The 17,273-nt window shown below is 38.3% G+C and overlaps 1 protein-coding gene across 2 annotated transcripts in view; it reads left to right on the top strand.

The window, feature by feature from the left end:
• spata17 (spermatogenesis associated 17) overlaps window positions 1-17,273 on the top strand; it is a 117,898-nt gene that overhangs the window by 36,278 nt on the left and 64,347 nt on the right. For both annotated transcript variants that reach the window (XM_031901878.1, XM_031901879.1), the window contains one exon: window positions 6,030-6,133. In XM_031901878.1, coding sequence (XP_031757738.1) covers window positions 6,030-6,133 — 104 coding nt within the window. The remainder of the gene's footprint in view (window positions 1-6,029; window positions 6,134-17,273) is intronic.

Raw genomic sequence — 17,273 nt, 5'->3', positions numbered from 1 at the left:
ATAAATAATCCTTATTGGATGCAAAACAATCCTATGGGGTTTAAATAATGTTTAATTGATTTTATAGTAGACTTAAGATATGGAGATCCAAATTACAGAAAGATCCCTTATCCGGAATACCCTTGGTCCCGAGCATTCTGGATAATGGGTCCTATACCTGTATCAGTAGCAAATGTTGTACCACCAGGGTGTGAGTCAGGAAGAGGCTAAAAATACTAGGAATCAGGAGCAGAAGTTTAAGCATAGACACAAAGCCATGTTCAAGCAAGAGGACCTACCACAACCAGGGGTTATGGTAGGTAGGCATCATCTATTGGTGACAATGGGTCTTTTAACTTTGAATTTTTATGCCAAAGCACTGATGTCACCACAAAAGGTCAGCACAGAGACAACAGAGGGGCTGACCAGACCAGAAGGTCTCCCCATTCTGATATCTGTAGGTTCCAATGCTCTCCAACCAGTCAGTCAATGGATTGAATGGCATGGCTGCTTTTGTTTAGCTCCTCTTCAATTCATCATCTGACGATATTCTGTCCAGTTGCGTTGCATGTTGGCAGATAACATTTTTAAGCGTGCCCAACTGATTGACAACTGTAATACACGGATAATTGGTCCAAAATGGTACAAAACTTACTTTCATAAGGCTAGCTTACAGATAAACAGGGCTGATTTACAAAGTACTTTTCCTTTGATGTTTCTTGTAGAATTAACAGCCACGTATGTACAGTCTGTCTACAGTTGGTTATGCACAAAACAATGACATCAGTGTAGGTATAGATGTCTTGTTGCCTTGTTAGGGATACATATATAAGGTATGTCTGGTAGATTGTATTCATTTTAATATGCATAATATCATTTTATAGGGAATCAAATTCTGGTTTCAAAATTCTTAAAATGTACGTGTTTAGTAATAAATAAGCCAGTAGGTGGCAATGCGTTTGTAAAGCAATTCATAATTTGTTTCATGGCTGAATAAAATAAAACAAATGAGGAGGCCAATTAAAATGATCTGATCACCCTCAGCTGCTGATATTTTCCAACTGAATCAAGAACTTGCAACTACGCAAATTGGGAAAACACAGAAGCTGCAATTTTTTCAGTTTTATGGCATTAAAAAAAGCAGCATACTGTAGTTGCAATAGTCATGGAAGTGCTTTATATTAATGATGTGGCTCATTCATACTGAAATATCTGGCACTGAGGTAAATGATGTGCCATACGGGCAAGTTTGGAGAAAAATTTCCAAAAATTAGGAAAAAAAAGTTGCAGCAAAAAAAAGACGCAACGCAACAAACACATTTTGTGAACAGATTCGCTCATCACTAGTTTTCAGTTTTTTCATATATAATTGCACGTTCGTGATTTTCCCGATTTCAAGTTTTATTAAATTAAATTTTAATTCTGTTTTATCTGCCTAGAGGGTAATTTATCAACACTCAATATGATTTTTTTTTGTCGTGATTGGAATATTTTTTGTGCTAAAACTAGGGATGCACCCAATTCTGGATTCGTGCTGAATCCAGGCTTTTTTGGAAGGATTGTAAGCTCTTTTGGGCAGTGCCCTCTTCACCTCTTGTATCGATCACTGATTGCTTTATATGTTACTCTGTATGTCCAGTGTATGAAACCCACTTATTGTACAGCGCTGCGGGATATGTTGGCGCTTTATAAATAAATGTAATGTAAGGATTCGGTTTCAGACTAATCGTATCTGAGTCCTAATTAGAATAAATTAGCATATGATAATTAGCATTTAGAAAGGGTTAATGGTGAGGGGGGGAATTTCGCAGGCACGGCGATTTTTACCACTTCCAATCCTAATTAACATATGTTAATTAGGATTCGGTTCAGGATTCGGACGAATCCCTCAAGGTGGGTTCAGGGGTTTGGCCGAACCCAAAAAAGTGGGTTTGGTGCATCCCTAGCTAAAACCATGTACACAATCTGAAAAACTTGATTTAAAAGTTTAGGAGTTTATGAAAAAGTCAATGAGAGTTGTCCTAGGTATCGATGAGCGAATTTTTTCGGCAGGCATGGATTTGCAGTGAATTTACGCATTTCGCCATTGGTGAATTGTTTCGCAAAACTCCAGGGAAAATTCACAAAAAAAAAATGTTGTAGGCACGGCAAAATAGGCACGGTCACGTCAAATTGGGCGCAGTCACATCAAAAAAGGCACGGTCGCGTCAAAATGGGCGCGGCAAGAGCAAAAAAAGACTCGCACAACAACAAAAAAGACTTGCGAGACAAATGCATTTCACAGATTTTTCGCCGTTTCGCAAATTTTCCTGTTGCTTTGCAAATTTTTTGGTGAAGCAAAATGGGACAGATTCACTCATCACTAGTCCTTGGCAAAATGTAAGCTTTTTTTTTTTATTCAGGTTTTCAAACATTTTGGAGAGTTTGTTGACCCATTCTGACCCATGGAAAGAATACAAATTCTATGAGGTTTTTTTTCACAATTTAACTTGACTTGATTTTCTTCTATTCAAATAATAAAGAAGCAAAGATTTGTGTTTTGTAAAATTTCGAGTTTATTCTAAAATTCACAAATTCAAAAACTGATAAATAAGCCTTCCCAAGTATCTTCACAATATTTTTACAAGGTGACCCACAGATTCTGGTTGTGTTGCATATATCCAAATGAAAAAAAGATCCACTAGGCAGCTGTCGGCTGGCATTATTTTTATATTTTATAGTAATTTGGCCCCACAGTATGTTGGACTTTTGGCCTATTACATGCCTTGTATCTCTGTTTTGACACAACTACAAACTTAGTTATTGCTCAGATACAGATGAACAGCAATGGGTTGAAGATCCATAATTAATAGCATATTTTCAGAAGCAACTATAAGGCTCATAGGGGCGGATTCACAAAAGATCGATAAAACGAGCGCTATTTATAGCATGCGTTAAAAATTTTATCGCTTCTTATTTTTTGCGACTTAACGCTCGATTCACTAAAAGGACACTTGTCATAATTAAGAAGTGATGTTGTTTGCGTTATTTAACTGGCGATGAGCGTTTTTCTTGCGTTATTTCCCACTGCATGCGATATCTTTCGTCGCGTGCTATATTAGCGCACGTAACCTTTACTTTCGGAAAACTACTGTTCTGAAAATGCCCATTTCCCTGCAAACTGGCGGCTGCATCACTCTGGGGCCAACACAGACTTGAATAAATCCCACTGCAAAGTCCATATTGTGTTGCCAAAAACTCATGAACTACAATTTTCTTTAAGCACCGCCCCAAGTAGGTGTTAATATTCCCACAGACTAATGCGATATTTAGCACGTTTAACGCTTCATATGTGTTTGTGAATCACGCATTAGTATTATTTCTATTCGCTAATTAACTCAATGCGATATGGGTAAATAACACATTGCGATTTTTTACGCATGCGATATGCGTCTGAACGCATGCAAAATGACTTTGATGAATCGGGACTTAATTATCACATGCTTTTTAACGCAAAAAAGCATGCGATAAGCGTTATCAACCTTTAGGGGCAAATTTACTAACCCACGAATCCGAATCCGAAAAATTCCGTTTCGAAAACAAAAATTTTGCGATTTTTTTCGTCGCCGTTACGATTTTTCAGAATGTCGCGACTTTTTCGTAACCATTACGACTTGCGCGAAAAGTCGCGATTTTTTCGTATTGACGCCTCGCATAGGACTCAATGGCACTCTGCAGCTCCAACCTGGCCCAAGAAAAGTCACCATACTGAAGCTTGAATGAATCCGAAACTTTCGAACTGGGCGCGAAAAAGTTGCGACAATTCGCGCAAGTCGTAACGCTACGAAAAAGTCGCGACATTTTGCGAAACATTCGGAATGGCTACGAAAAAGTCGCAAAAATTTTGCGAAATATCGCAAAATACCGATCATTACGAAAAAAACGCATTCGGACGCATTCGGCCCGTTCGTGGGTTAGTAAATGTGCCCCTTAGTGAATTGGCCCCATACTGCAGGGTATTATATTGTAAATTTCATTTAGCAACACAACAGTAACGGGTGCTGACGCTCTGGTTGAATTCCAGCCTGGGTGCAACTCCATGTATATGCCGATAATGTGACCTTTTAATGAATTAGTTTGCTTCATTAATATTGATGTCATAATGCAATAATGTGGATGGGGACTAATAAAATGTCATAAATTGCATTGTTGATAGATTTGGCTCACAATGAGGGTTAGATCATTTATTCTATGTTTCTTTAGTACCTCCCTGTAAGGCACCGATGGAACCAATTTACCGTTGCCCATCCTTTTTGGGGAGAGATACCAACGGACAACGGCACATAATCTCTCATTGCTAATGAAAGGAAAGCCTTGCTTACATGCATGAGAATCTAATCATATCCCGCTGGGGGTTATTTTGATGCCCTTATTGTTTAACATGTATTATATAAATGACATTGAAGAGGGGATTGTGAGTAATGTTTCAATTTTTATAGATGATAGTAAATTATGTGTCAGGGTAAATACAGGGGAGGATGTAAACTGATTACAGGAGGACATGGACGGACTGGAAAATTGAGCGACTAGGGCGCAGATGAGTTTCACTGTGGATAAATGGGCTGTGATGCACTTGGGTAGAAAAAGTCCTAAGCAGAATATTACCTAAATTGGATTGAAATAAATAGCTGTTCAGAGGAAAGGGACCTTGGGATTTCATAGATAATAAACTGAAAATGTCTACTTGATACAGAGCAAGGAATCCTGTACTAAACAGGACAAATCTTTCATTTACCGCTACGTCTCTGAATCAGTGGGTGTGGTTGGTCTGCCTTTCCTATTGCCATGATACGCAGGTAGCAAATCGATGCTGTTTTTGATATTATTGAAAATAAATCAATTTTAAAAGCAAAGTAAAAAAAAAAAGCTAACTTTCAGCTTATGTAACTATGTGCATTTAGAATTCCATTTAGGAATATTTTTTTTGAGAAAAAACCTGAATGGTCTGGGAACTGCTCTTTGGAAAATAAAAGCAGACGTTTCATTGGTCGCCGTGTATTATTAGAGCACCAGAAACTGTAGGACGTTCCTACCATAGTTGTGTCTAACTGCATCCAACTCAGCAGAACCGCATGTGGGGGTTCTATTGGCAGTAAAATACCAAAGTGACTTTTCTTCTCCTTAAACTACTTGGGGTTTATTCTCTTTAATAAACTAGGTAAAAAAGGAACCTGAATGCTAAAGAGTCACTTTCTATTGACTTTTATGGAATCTTGGCAGGTTTTGGGTGGCAGAGTTTTTCATTCAAATTTTTTAGATTTTAATAAACAGGATTAGTCTAATCCAAATACATTTCAGATTGTCTTATTTTGCTGTGATTTTCCTGAATTGTAAAAAAAAAAAAAAAAAAGGGGCGGGGGAAACTAGAATTTTAATAAATAGTTAATAATAAAAGAATGATCTTCCTTATATCTGCCTTTTAACATAATGATTGAACTGTCTTTGTTAAATACACTGAAGGATTCAAATATTTTCAGATTCCACCTGTCCAGCTGTTTTTGACATATTCTGGCCACATTCCTGGTGAAACAAGAACTTAGAGATTCAAGTCAAGAACGCACTTTGATTTAAAATGGTCTCACAGAAACCCCAGATCAAGATATAGAATCTACCTGGAACAGCAAAGAAAGACTGTATCTTATGTAGTTTCTCCAGTGTTGCAAATCAAAGGGACATAGAAATAAAAATTAAATACAAATCTGAAATAATCAGGAGAGATGGACGTTTATGTTTCTGCCGATTATTTCCTTTTGTTAATTCTAGAATGCCAATGTGTCTAGATGAAGTGAGCAAAAACAGTTCAATTTGGCCTTTGGGGGGTTTTCTTGATCAACTATTTCAGTTAGATTAGAAGCTGTGTGATGTTTCCATGTTCTTGCAGTGTAGCTGCAGGAAAGGTGCGTGATACTCATGTTCTGATATTGAGCAGGACCAGGAGTTGGGTTTGAGAAATACTTATATGGAAAGATATTAATGTTCCACAAACTAGTGATTCTTCTTTTGTTTTTAAGATCCAGAAGAGGTGGAGAGGCTACTTTGTCCGGAAGTATGTACATAATTACTATGCCTTGAAGAGGTACCTAGAAGGTGTGGCCATCAAAAATAATATTGTCAGGTAGGTACAATTCATAATAAAAGAGCTGAATGCTAGAACATGATGTGCTAATGATTGCCCACACATGCCAGGCACAAAACCCTTCTTTGTTAATGTCCTTTAAACTTTATTGCACCACCACACTATGGTACATTTTTTGCCACATGGCTTGCTAAAGGGCAGGATAATGTAAAATAACGATGACTTGCTGGGTGGAGTTGGGTGCAGGTTGGGAGAGGGCTTGGGTCAGGTGCATACTGGCTTTTTGAGAAGCCCCACATCACTAATATAATAATAATCAAAATAATCAAATGATTGAATCATGTTCTATAGACGGAGTGTTAGAAAAAGTGTCTTATATTTATGCCTTATTACACCCCCTACTGTATAATATAAGGATATTAGAAGTCACTGAGGAGTTTCATGACCATAAAAAGGCACAAGGCCACAGGCTGATTACTTTTATACAGCTCATGGAACTCCAAGCTGAATTCCAGTATCCATATATTTAAGACTAAAGGATACATCATTTATTTTAATACCAAGTTTCAGTGAGTCATGTGACTCAAATGACATCACTAAGGGGCTGATTTACTAAGACACGAATTCCGACCGAATTGGAAAAATTCCGATTGGAAAACGAACATTTTTCGACTTTTTCGTATTTTTTGCGATTTTTTCGGCGCCTTTACGACTTTTTCGGAAATTATCGCGACTTTTTCGTTACCAATACGATTTGCGCGAAAAAACGCGAGTTTTTCGTAGCCATTCCGAAAGTTGCGTTTTTTTCGTAGCGTTAAAACTTGCGCGAAAAGTTGCGCTTTTTTCGTAGCGTTAAAACTTAAAAGGCGCAACGTTTTGCGCAAGTTTTAACACTACGAAAAAATCGCAACTTTTTGCGCAAGTTTTAACGCTACGAAAAAATCGCAACTTTTGGAATGGCTACGAAAAACTCGCGTTTTTCCGCAAAAATCGTATTGGTAACGAAAAAGTCGCGATAATTTTCCGAAAAAATGGCAAAATACCGATCATTACGAAAAAAACGCAATCGGACGCATTCGGCCCGTTCGTGAGTAAGTAAATGGGCCCCATAGTATATTAATTCATCAAATGTGTAATTTCCATTTAAAGCAGAGATTCCGTTAATGATCCTAAAGCATAAGGGGTCCTAAAGCGTTTTTTTCTAGGAGAAGAAGGCAGCTTAAATGATGGATGAAAATATGTGTGTCTCAGTTTTTACTGCTGTGGGCATTCTTGGAACTATAACAGGGCTACAGCCATGGCCATATTTACACGTGTTTTGCCATGCAGTTTTGGTCTCAAGCGAAGAGATAGTTTTAACATTAAGATAAAGGCAATGGAAAGTCTTAGTTATGAGGAAAGGCTGACCAAGTTGGTATTGGTCGCAATGGAGTAGAGGTGCTAAAAGGAAAACTATACCCCCAGAATGAATACTCAACCAGGTATTAAGTGACCTTTTAAAGAATCTTGCCAAACTGGAATATATTAAATGGCAAATATTGCCCTTTTACATCCTTTCCCTTGAGCCACCATTTTGTGATGGGCTTTGTGGACATCACCTGACAGGAAATAATGCAGGAAGTAGTGTGGAAGTAAAAGGCAGAACTTTGCTTTTTAATTGGCTCATATGACCTAACGTATGTGTGCCCTTGGTTTGCTTGTGTGCACTGGGGATTGTATGGTACCAGGGGGCAGCCTTTAAAATGGCAGTTTTCTATTTAGGATTACCCAATGGCACATACTATAAAAAAGTATATTTTTATGAAAATTTATTTTTTAGATGTAGCAGGGTTTTATATATGAGCTGTTTATGCAATATAGTTTTATAGAGACCTACATTGTTTGGGGGGGGTATAGTTTTACTTTAAGGGAGGCTATGATAACATATGTATAAATATATAATGGGACCATATAATATCTCTGATGCTTTATTCACCAGTAGGTCCGTCCAGAAGACACAATGGTATAGCTTTAGATTAGAAGAAAGCAGGTTCCATTTTAGAGCACAAAAGGGGCTGTTGTTAAGAAAGTTGTGTTGGGGACAATTTTTTTCTCCCTACAAGTTGTTGCACTGGCAGATACATAAGGAAGGGTTGGGACTGGTCCAATTTGCATCTTGTAGTCAGGAAGAAATATCCTCCCTCTCTGAGGGGGAAGCTTCACATGGGGTTTTCTTTTTCCTTCTACTGAATCAACTACAACGTAGCAGTTTGGCAGGTTTTCTCAAAAAGTTTGTACTTGATGGACATGTCTTTTTCTTAACCTCATCATTTTTACCTACTTATCACATGTCCAGTTTATTACATTAAAGGAGACATATCATATAAAAATTAAGAATTTACCAGTGAGTTATACAGGTATAGAACCCGTTATCCAGAATGCTCAGGACCAAGGGTATTCCGGATAAGTGGTCTTTCCGTAATTTGGATCTCCATACCTTAAGTCTACTAAAAAATCAATAAAACATTAATTAAACCCAACAGGATTGTTTTGCCTCCAATAAGGATTATTTATATCTTAGTTGGGATCAAGTACAGGTACTGTTTTATTATTACAGAGAAAAGGGAATCATTTAACCATTAAATAAACCCAATAGGGCTGTTCTGCCCCAATAAGGGGTAATTATATCTTAGTTGGGATCAAGTACAGGTACTGTTTTATTATTACAGAGAAAAGGGAATCATTTAACCATTAAATAAACCCAATAGGGCTGTTCTGCCCCAATAAGGGGTAAGTATATCTTAGTTGGGATCGATTACAAGGTTCTGTTTTATTATTACAGAGAAAAAGGTAATCAGTTTTAAAATTCTGAATTATTTGATTGAAATGGAGTCTATGGGAGACAGTCTTCCCGTAATTTGGAGCTTTCTGGATAACGAGTTTCCGGATAAGGGATAGAAGGATTGTGCTTAAAGTTGTGTTTTGGACTGATTAAATGAGAAATTACACCAAAAGCCCACTAGTCCCGCCCATCTGTTCCACTTCCTGCTGGCTCAATTCTCTGGATGTGCAGGGGAGCTGCCGGCACTCAGCACACTCCACTGTAGGATAGGAACCAATCAGCAGCTAGTCTGACCTGATAGGGACCTGAAGCCTGTCTGTGCTTGTGTGAGTGCAGGGCTGTGATTGGCTCTCCCCCTCCTACTGTGCTTCTGGAAGGGACCATTAGGACACGCCCACTCTTCATTTGAAACAAGGACTGAGACCTGATAGGATCTATAGGGAGCTCCAATAAAGGGGCCATTTTTACAGATAGGATTAATGTTTACCCAGCACCGTGTATTATTCATAACTGCCTACAGGATTAGGGGTTTATTCCATTTATCCAATATGTCTCCTTAAACAGACACTGCGGGGGTGCAACCATGAGATATTAAGCCATACTGAAACTGCCCTCTGGGGAGACGAGGCTGATAAACAAACATGTACTGTTTCCTGAAACAAGGGTGTCTTTTGTAAATCTTGTGATATTTAAGGTCAGCATTATTAAGCTATGACTTTCCTGTGCTGAGTTTGCATATTCCTGAGCAAAGGCTTATGCCAGCAACAACAGCGTAAGTTAAATCTGGTGCATTTGCATTAAACTCTAACATATTATTGGCTGTCAGATAGGCCTTGTTATGCTGTCCATCCTCATTTAACTATCCCATAAGATCTCTTAATGAAGTTAAGACCCAAGTTCATGCCAATAATTCTGTGGCAAGAGTTTGTGCAATGTAACAATTCATCACTTGTCAGGAAGGCACTTTTAGTTTGTACATTAAATAAGGGCATCCTCGTGCTGGCTTAATTAGAACTGAACAGTTTGCATATTTACTAAATGCAGGGTGTCATTGCCACCACGGCCTATTGCCTACATGAATTATTTCTCTATCTGCAATAAACAGCTGGGTAATTATTACTGCTATAATCAGATAAATTCCCTCTGTAAGGGGTTTCTTACATGGTAATTCTTTGAACTCATCCAAAGCTGAGGGAAATTTATGAACTCCAGTATGAAGACCACTTTGTCACAGAATAGTGTCCCTGGTTTTGCTGTCAAGGACACGGCAAGAGCGGCTGAGTCTGTAAATAAAAACAGCCTCCTTCCCTGATCTTACAGTCAGGCTTGTATATAAATACGGCTATACTGCTTCATTTAGTAGTAATTATGGCATAATTGCATGTGTGTGTGTGTGTGTGTGTGCAACCATGCGTCGGCTACTGTGAAATATATCTATCCAACTTTCTTACATAGTATGCCACATATTCTTTGTATGAGGGTTTGAGGAAAATCTAAATAAATATGATGTCCAAGCACAATGGTCTTTGTAGCCCTTTATCAGGTCTGGGGCCATGATAGCTTCTTGCAAGGCCACTGCCAACAAGCAGGACAAGAAAGAAGCAAAGCCGTAGGTTGGGGACAAATTTAAATAAACATTATGGTCTTTGGAGCCCTTTATCAGGTCTGGGGACCATGATAGCTTCTTGCAAGGCCACTGCCAACAAGCAGGACAAGAAAGAAGCAAAGCCGTAGGTTGGGGAAAAATTTTAATAAACATTATGGTCTTTGGAGCCCTTTATCAGGTCTGGGGCCATGATAACTTCTTGCAAGGCCACTGCCAACAAGCAGGACAAGAAAGAAGCAAAGCCGTAGGTTGGGGACAAATTTAAATAAACATTATGGTCTTTGGAGCCCTTTATCAGGTCTGGGGCCATGATAACTTCTTGCAAGGCCACTGCCAACAAGCAGGACAAGAAAGAAGCAAAGCCATCTTTGCAAAAAATACAACTTTTTCATGGAAGTTAACGAAAACCACGAAAATCGTGGAACTTTAACGATATTATCGTGGACCTTATGAAAAGTTCTATAAGTTAGAAAAAATACAATTTATAAAATTGTGGTTTAATGAATGGGCCCCATAATGTACAACATTTCCTGCCCAATTCATGAAACATAAAGTTGCCGGGCATTGAAAGCAAAACAGCTACCCTCTGGTTATTAAAATGAGACATTTGAATGACACTAGAAGCCCTTTCAGCACAACTTCTTTTTTAGAACTGCTGGGCCTTTAAATGCTGACAGGTTGAAGTTCTTTTGGAACATCAGCCTATTAAATATAAATATTTTGCTGTCCCATTGCATGTATTCCCTTCTCAGCCCCGTTACTTCCTCTGAGCTAATTTTGCCGAAGTGCTTACAAAACACCGTCCTCCAGACACCCCTCTCTATAAGGACAAATAGATGTCATTAGTCTCTCCGGTGCTTTGCTCTTTGTCACAAAGTGGACTCCGTTAATGAGGTTTGTTTGGGGCAGCACAAATTTGCCGACACAGATAGAGATCCTTTCAATGGAAACAAATTTGTTTGGCTTTACCTGGTAACTTGGCGATTAATAATAGCCCGGAGACGCGGGGCAGAAAGGTCGGCGCACCAGCTTGCCAACGTAATCTAAAATGCACAGCTAGTTAAGATCTATAGTCATTGGCAGCGGATAGTGCTAAGTAAGAGGTTATTTGCACGTCTTTCATATTAACAAGATATTTATGGATTGTAATTCTATCAGTTAATGTGCACTCGTGGGAAACACACAAAGGGGCCGATTGGGCGGCATTTCCTCAACATGTATTGTGCGTTAGACAAGGAACAATAGCATCAATATATTAACTTCTTTCTTACCCCAATTCCTTTCTATTATAATGTTTATATATAAACTTGTTTCCCGGTAGCCTTGCCATTGTGTCCGGTGCTTTCCTGTTAAAGACAATGTATTATTACAAAATGTTCCCTTTTTTAGAATTCTTATTTCAGATTCAATCATTTTCATTTTTAATTTTTAGCCAATTATTGCTGGGTCAGTTTTTTTTTGTTACTACAGGTATGGGACCTGTTATTGAAAATGCTCGGGACCTGGGGTTTTCTGGATAAGGGGTCTTTCTGTAAAATGTATATTTTAAATTATTTAAACATTAATTTGCCCCAATAAGGATTAATTATATCTTAGTTGGGATCAAGTACAGGTACTGTTTTATTATTACAGAGAAAAGGGAATCATTTAACCATTAAATAAACCCAATAGGGCTGTTCTGCCCCCAATAAGGGGTAATTATATCTTAGTTGGGATCAAGTACAGGTACTGTTTTATTATTACAGAGAAAAGGGAATCATTTAACCATTAAATAAACCCAATAGGGCTGTTCTGCCCCCAATAAGGGGTAATTATATCTTAGTTGGGATCAAGTACAGGTACTGTTTTATTATTACAGAGAAAAGGGAATCATTTAACCATTAAATAAACCCAATAGGGCTGTTCTGCCCCCAATAAGGGGTAATTATATCTTAGTTGGGATCAAGTACAGGTACTGTTTTATTATTACAGAGAAAAGGGAATCATTTAACCATGAAATAAACCCAAAAGGGCTGTTCTGCCCCCAATAAGGGGTAATTATATCTTAGTTGGGATCAAGTACAGGTACTGTTTTATTATTACAGAGAAAAGGGAATCATTTAACCATTAAATAAACCCAATAGGACTGTTCTGCCCCAATAAGGGTTAATTATATCTTAGTTGGGATCAAGTACAGGTACTGTTTTATTATTACAGAGAAAAGGGAATCATTTAACCATGAAATAAACCCAATAGGACTGTTCTGCCCCAATAAGGGGTAATTATATCTTAGTTGGGATCAAGTACAGGTACTGTTTTATTATTACAGAGAAAAGGGAATCATTTAACCATTAAATAAACCCAATAGAATTGTTTTGCCCCCAATAAGGGGTAATTATATCTTAGTTGGGATCAAGTACAGGTACTGTTTTATTATTACAGAGAAAAGGGAATCATTTAACCATGAAATAAACCCAATAGGGCTGTTCTGCCCCCAATAAGGGGTAATTATATCTTAGTTGGGATCAAGTACAGGTACTGTTTTATTATTACAGAGAAAAGGGAATAATTTAACCATTAAATAAACCCAATAGGGCTGTTCATCCCCCAATAAGGGATAATTATATCTTAGTTGGGATCAAGTACAGGTACTGTTTTATTATTACATTACATTATTTGATTAAATGTTGTCTATGGAAGATGGCCATCTCGTAATTCGGAGCTTTCTGGATAATGGGTTTCTGGATAATAAATTCCATACCTGTTTACAATACAAACAGGATTAAAACATATCAGCACTGAGGTTTATAAGCTGAGACTCTGGGCAATAGCTAAGACTTATTCTTATTCTCGCTCACTATGGACATGCATGTACCCTAACAAGTCCGCCCAAATCTTAGATTTCATTAATCTTTATTGGAGGTAACACAATCCTATCTGGAAAACAGGTCCCCAGCGTTCTGGATACCAGGTCCCACACCTGTATAATCATTTTGATAATCAGCGCACAAAACAGGTTGATTGTTGCTCAAGAAGTTTTAGGTTTTATTGTAATATTTATGTGGAAACGCAGGGTACCATGGAAATTAGACTCCAAGCTGTATTCGTTTTCGTTCCAGGCTATTCAGATATAGATCTTCTTAATGGTAAATTACAAAAGAGGTGCTTAGAGAAGGTTACAACATTAAACACACACTTTGGAAAGCATAATACAACTGTTAATCTTCTCTCTGAAGGGCAAATAATTCAGCAAAATCTCATTGTGGCTTAGGGCAAATAACTACTGTACCCGCAGTCCGTAACTCATGGTAAAGACCTGGCCATCGGGTATTAACACTTAATTAAATCTATACGCATCAATGGGCGAAGTTCCAGTCTTTCAAGCAAAGGTTAATTAGACTAGCTGTTTCTGAGGAACAAATCTAAGGGATGTTAATTGACCCAAGCTCTTTTGCGTATTCTGCCCCTTAGCAGTTTGTGTATTGGCAGTGATTTCCTTTCTTTTTTCCCTTGTTGAGTAAAATTATTTTGTTTTGTTTTTTAAAGTAGGGGTGTCCAAGTCTTGGTGTTAAGATCTGGCCGAGTTTCAGTTTAACCCTCAAACTAACTCCAAGAGAACCAGGCCGTATGCTGTCTGTGCATGTGATACAAATGTATTTGTACACATCAAGCACATCGTTTTAGGGGTTGTATGTAGCTTGTTGCCCTTCCTCAGGTACCAGTTAACCCTCAGCCGAACAGCAATTTTCCAAATAACAAACCCTGCTATGTAAAAGTTGCTGGAACATCTTGAAAACGGGGCCTGTTAGTTCATTTGTTGGTACTTAATACCTTTACTAATTATTGTGCATTATCATTTTATTCATTTGATCTTAAAAATTAACCTATAAGTCAGGGACCCCCAATCTTTTTTACTTGTAATCCAAATTCAGGTATAAACAATTTTGGGGAGCCACACAAGCATGAAAAAAGTTCTTTGGGGGTGGCAAATAATGGCTGTGATTGGCTATTTGGTAGCCCCATGTGGCCTGCTGGCCTGCAGAAGGCTCTGCTTGGGGTAAAACTGTGTCTCTGGGCTTCCAAAACTTGTCTCCAAGCCAGAAATGTAAAAATGGCTCCTACTTTGAAGCCACTGGGAGTAACTTTAAAGGGGTTGGTGAGCAACATGTTACTCCTGAGCCACTGGTTGGGGATCACTGCTGTAAGCAGTGATGAATGAAGTGGTGTTTTGCTTCACCAAAGATAGTGAAACTACAGAATGTTGCTGAAATGCATTGAAGTCTATGGGAACGCAAAATTCCCCTAGACATAGTGGGCCATTATCCCCAGGCTCCTTTATTTGGAGTAAAGGTTTAAGGTTAAATCTTCCACATCTTTAAATATAAGGGTAAAGCAAAGTACAAATGACACAATGCAGCATTATTTCCCATAATTCAGCATAGATGCAGGTGCTCTCAAAAAAGCACAATCCACAACTCACTTGAGTTGCACATTCCTAGATCACACTTGAGTTGCACATTGGTAGATCACACTTGAATTGCACCCTGGTAGATCACACTTGAGTTGCACATTGGTAGATCACACTTGAATTGCACATTGATGGATCACACTTGAGTTGCACATTGGTAGATCACACTTGAGTTGCACATTGGTGGATCACACTTGAATTGCGTTTGCACTTTACTGGCCTTAGTGTTTGTTCTTGATCCATTAGGTGCCACTCATTAGTGTGCCCTGATTCTATCATAGTCAAGACAGTTATGCCTGACGAAGGGGTACGCCCCCGAAATGTTGCATTTTGAATAAACACGCAGGGGCTAAGCCCTGCTACTTTACTTGTTGTGCTGGCTGAAATATTTTGATCACACTTGAATTGCACATTGGTAGATCACACTTGAGTTACACATTGGTAGATCACACTTGAATTGCACATTGATGGATCACACTTGAGTTGCACATTGGTAGATCACACTTGAGTTGCACATTGGTAGATCACACTTGAATTGCACATTGGTAGATCACACTTGAATTGCATATTGATGGATCACACTTGAGTTGCACATTGGTAGATCACACTTGAGTTGCACATTGGTAGATCACACTTGAATTGCACATTGGTAGATCACACTTGAGTTGCACATTGATGGATCACACTTGAGTTGCACATTGGTAGATCACACTTGAGTTGCACATTGGTAGATCACACTTGAATTGCACATTGGTAGATCACACTTGAATTGCATATTGGTAGATCACACTTGAGTTGCACATTGGTGGATCACACTTGAATTGCACATTGGTGGATCACACTTGAGTTGCACATTGGTGGATCACACTTGAATTGCACATTGGTAGATCACACTTGAGTTGCACATTGGTGGATCACACTTGAGTTGCACATTGGTAGATCACACTTGAATTGCACATTGATGGATCACACTTGAGTTGCTCATTGGTAGATCACACTTGAGTTGCACATTGGTAGATCATACTTGAATTGCACATTGGTAGATCACACTTGAATTGCACATTGATGGATCATACTTGAGTTGCACATTGGTAAATCACACTTGAATTGCACATTGGTAGATCACACTTGAATTGCACATTGGTAGATCACACTTCAATAGCACATTGATGGATCACACTTGAGTTGCGCATTGGTAGATCACACTTCAGTTGCACATTGATGGATCACACTTGAGTTGCACATTGGTAGATCACACTTGAGTTGCGCATTGGTAGATCACACTTGAGTTACGTTTGCACTTTACTGGCCATAGTGTTTGTTCTTGATCCATTAGGTGCCACTCATTACTGTGCCCTGATTCTATCTTAGTCAAGACAGTTATTTACTCCAGGGTGCAAGTGCATCTGAAATTTAAGCACAACAAACATGGCTGCTTTTAGCTGTTATTAGGGATTAATGTTTGTTTACAGCAGGCCATACATAAAGATTGTTTTGTAAAAAAAAAAAAAAAGGAAAAAGAGAGAGGGAACCCCATGGGGCATTGTGCCAAAGTGTCAAAACTGCACCTCCTTGATAAATGTCCTCCTGTGTATGATGGCTTCCTTATTGATCTCTGAGAGGAAAGAGGTCTCCCAGGATTTGCCTCTATTGCCTTTTAACATATTTTACAAAGGGTTATCATGTCACCTTGGATTCAGATCTGTTATAGAGAAAACAAACCCATTTTGACAGCCTTTTCTCATAATGTAACTGTTCCATTCTATTTGGAAATGTAGGTGAATATTTAGCCAATCCTAAAATATTTCATGGGAATTCGCATCCAAGACTAAGGGGGATTGCTAAGGGGCAGGACTTACCAGTGCTTTATACAGAGGCTAATGTATACTTGTTTGAGTCAGTATTCTTTTTACTTTGTTGGATTTGCTAATCAAAGTCTATTTGATTTGATTTATCTCTTTGCTATAAAGTCTATCATCTCTAATTAACACAAACTTCTCTGTTAAAAAGCTCACAAATCTGGTTTATACATACCGTGTACGTCTGTTTTGGTTAAACGTATAACCTTTGTGTAGGGAACATGGAGGACAAATGGGATTAAAAACCAACATTAAGCATCTTTATTAAAAGTGACATAGGGGTTCATTTACTTTAATAGAAGAAAACCATACCAATGCAGTTCCCTGTAACTATTATTAATTAGTTTTGATCCAGCATACTGCAAGTTACAAAGGGAAATCACTTATTTGATTGGCTGCCATTCATATATTCTAGTAAATTAGCCACATTGGCTAATGTATTGGGT

This window comes from Xenopus tropicalis, chromosome 5 (assembly GCF_000004195.4).
Source record: "Xenopus tropicalis strain Nigerian chromosome 5, UCB_Xtro_10.0, whole genome shotgun sequence".
In the NCBI taxonomy this organism is placed as follows: Eukaryota; Metazoa; Chordata; class Amphibia; order Anura; family Pipidae; genus Xenopus; species Xenopus tropicalis.
This window is presented reverse-complemented; position numbering and strand designations above follow the sequence as displayed.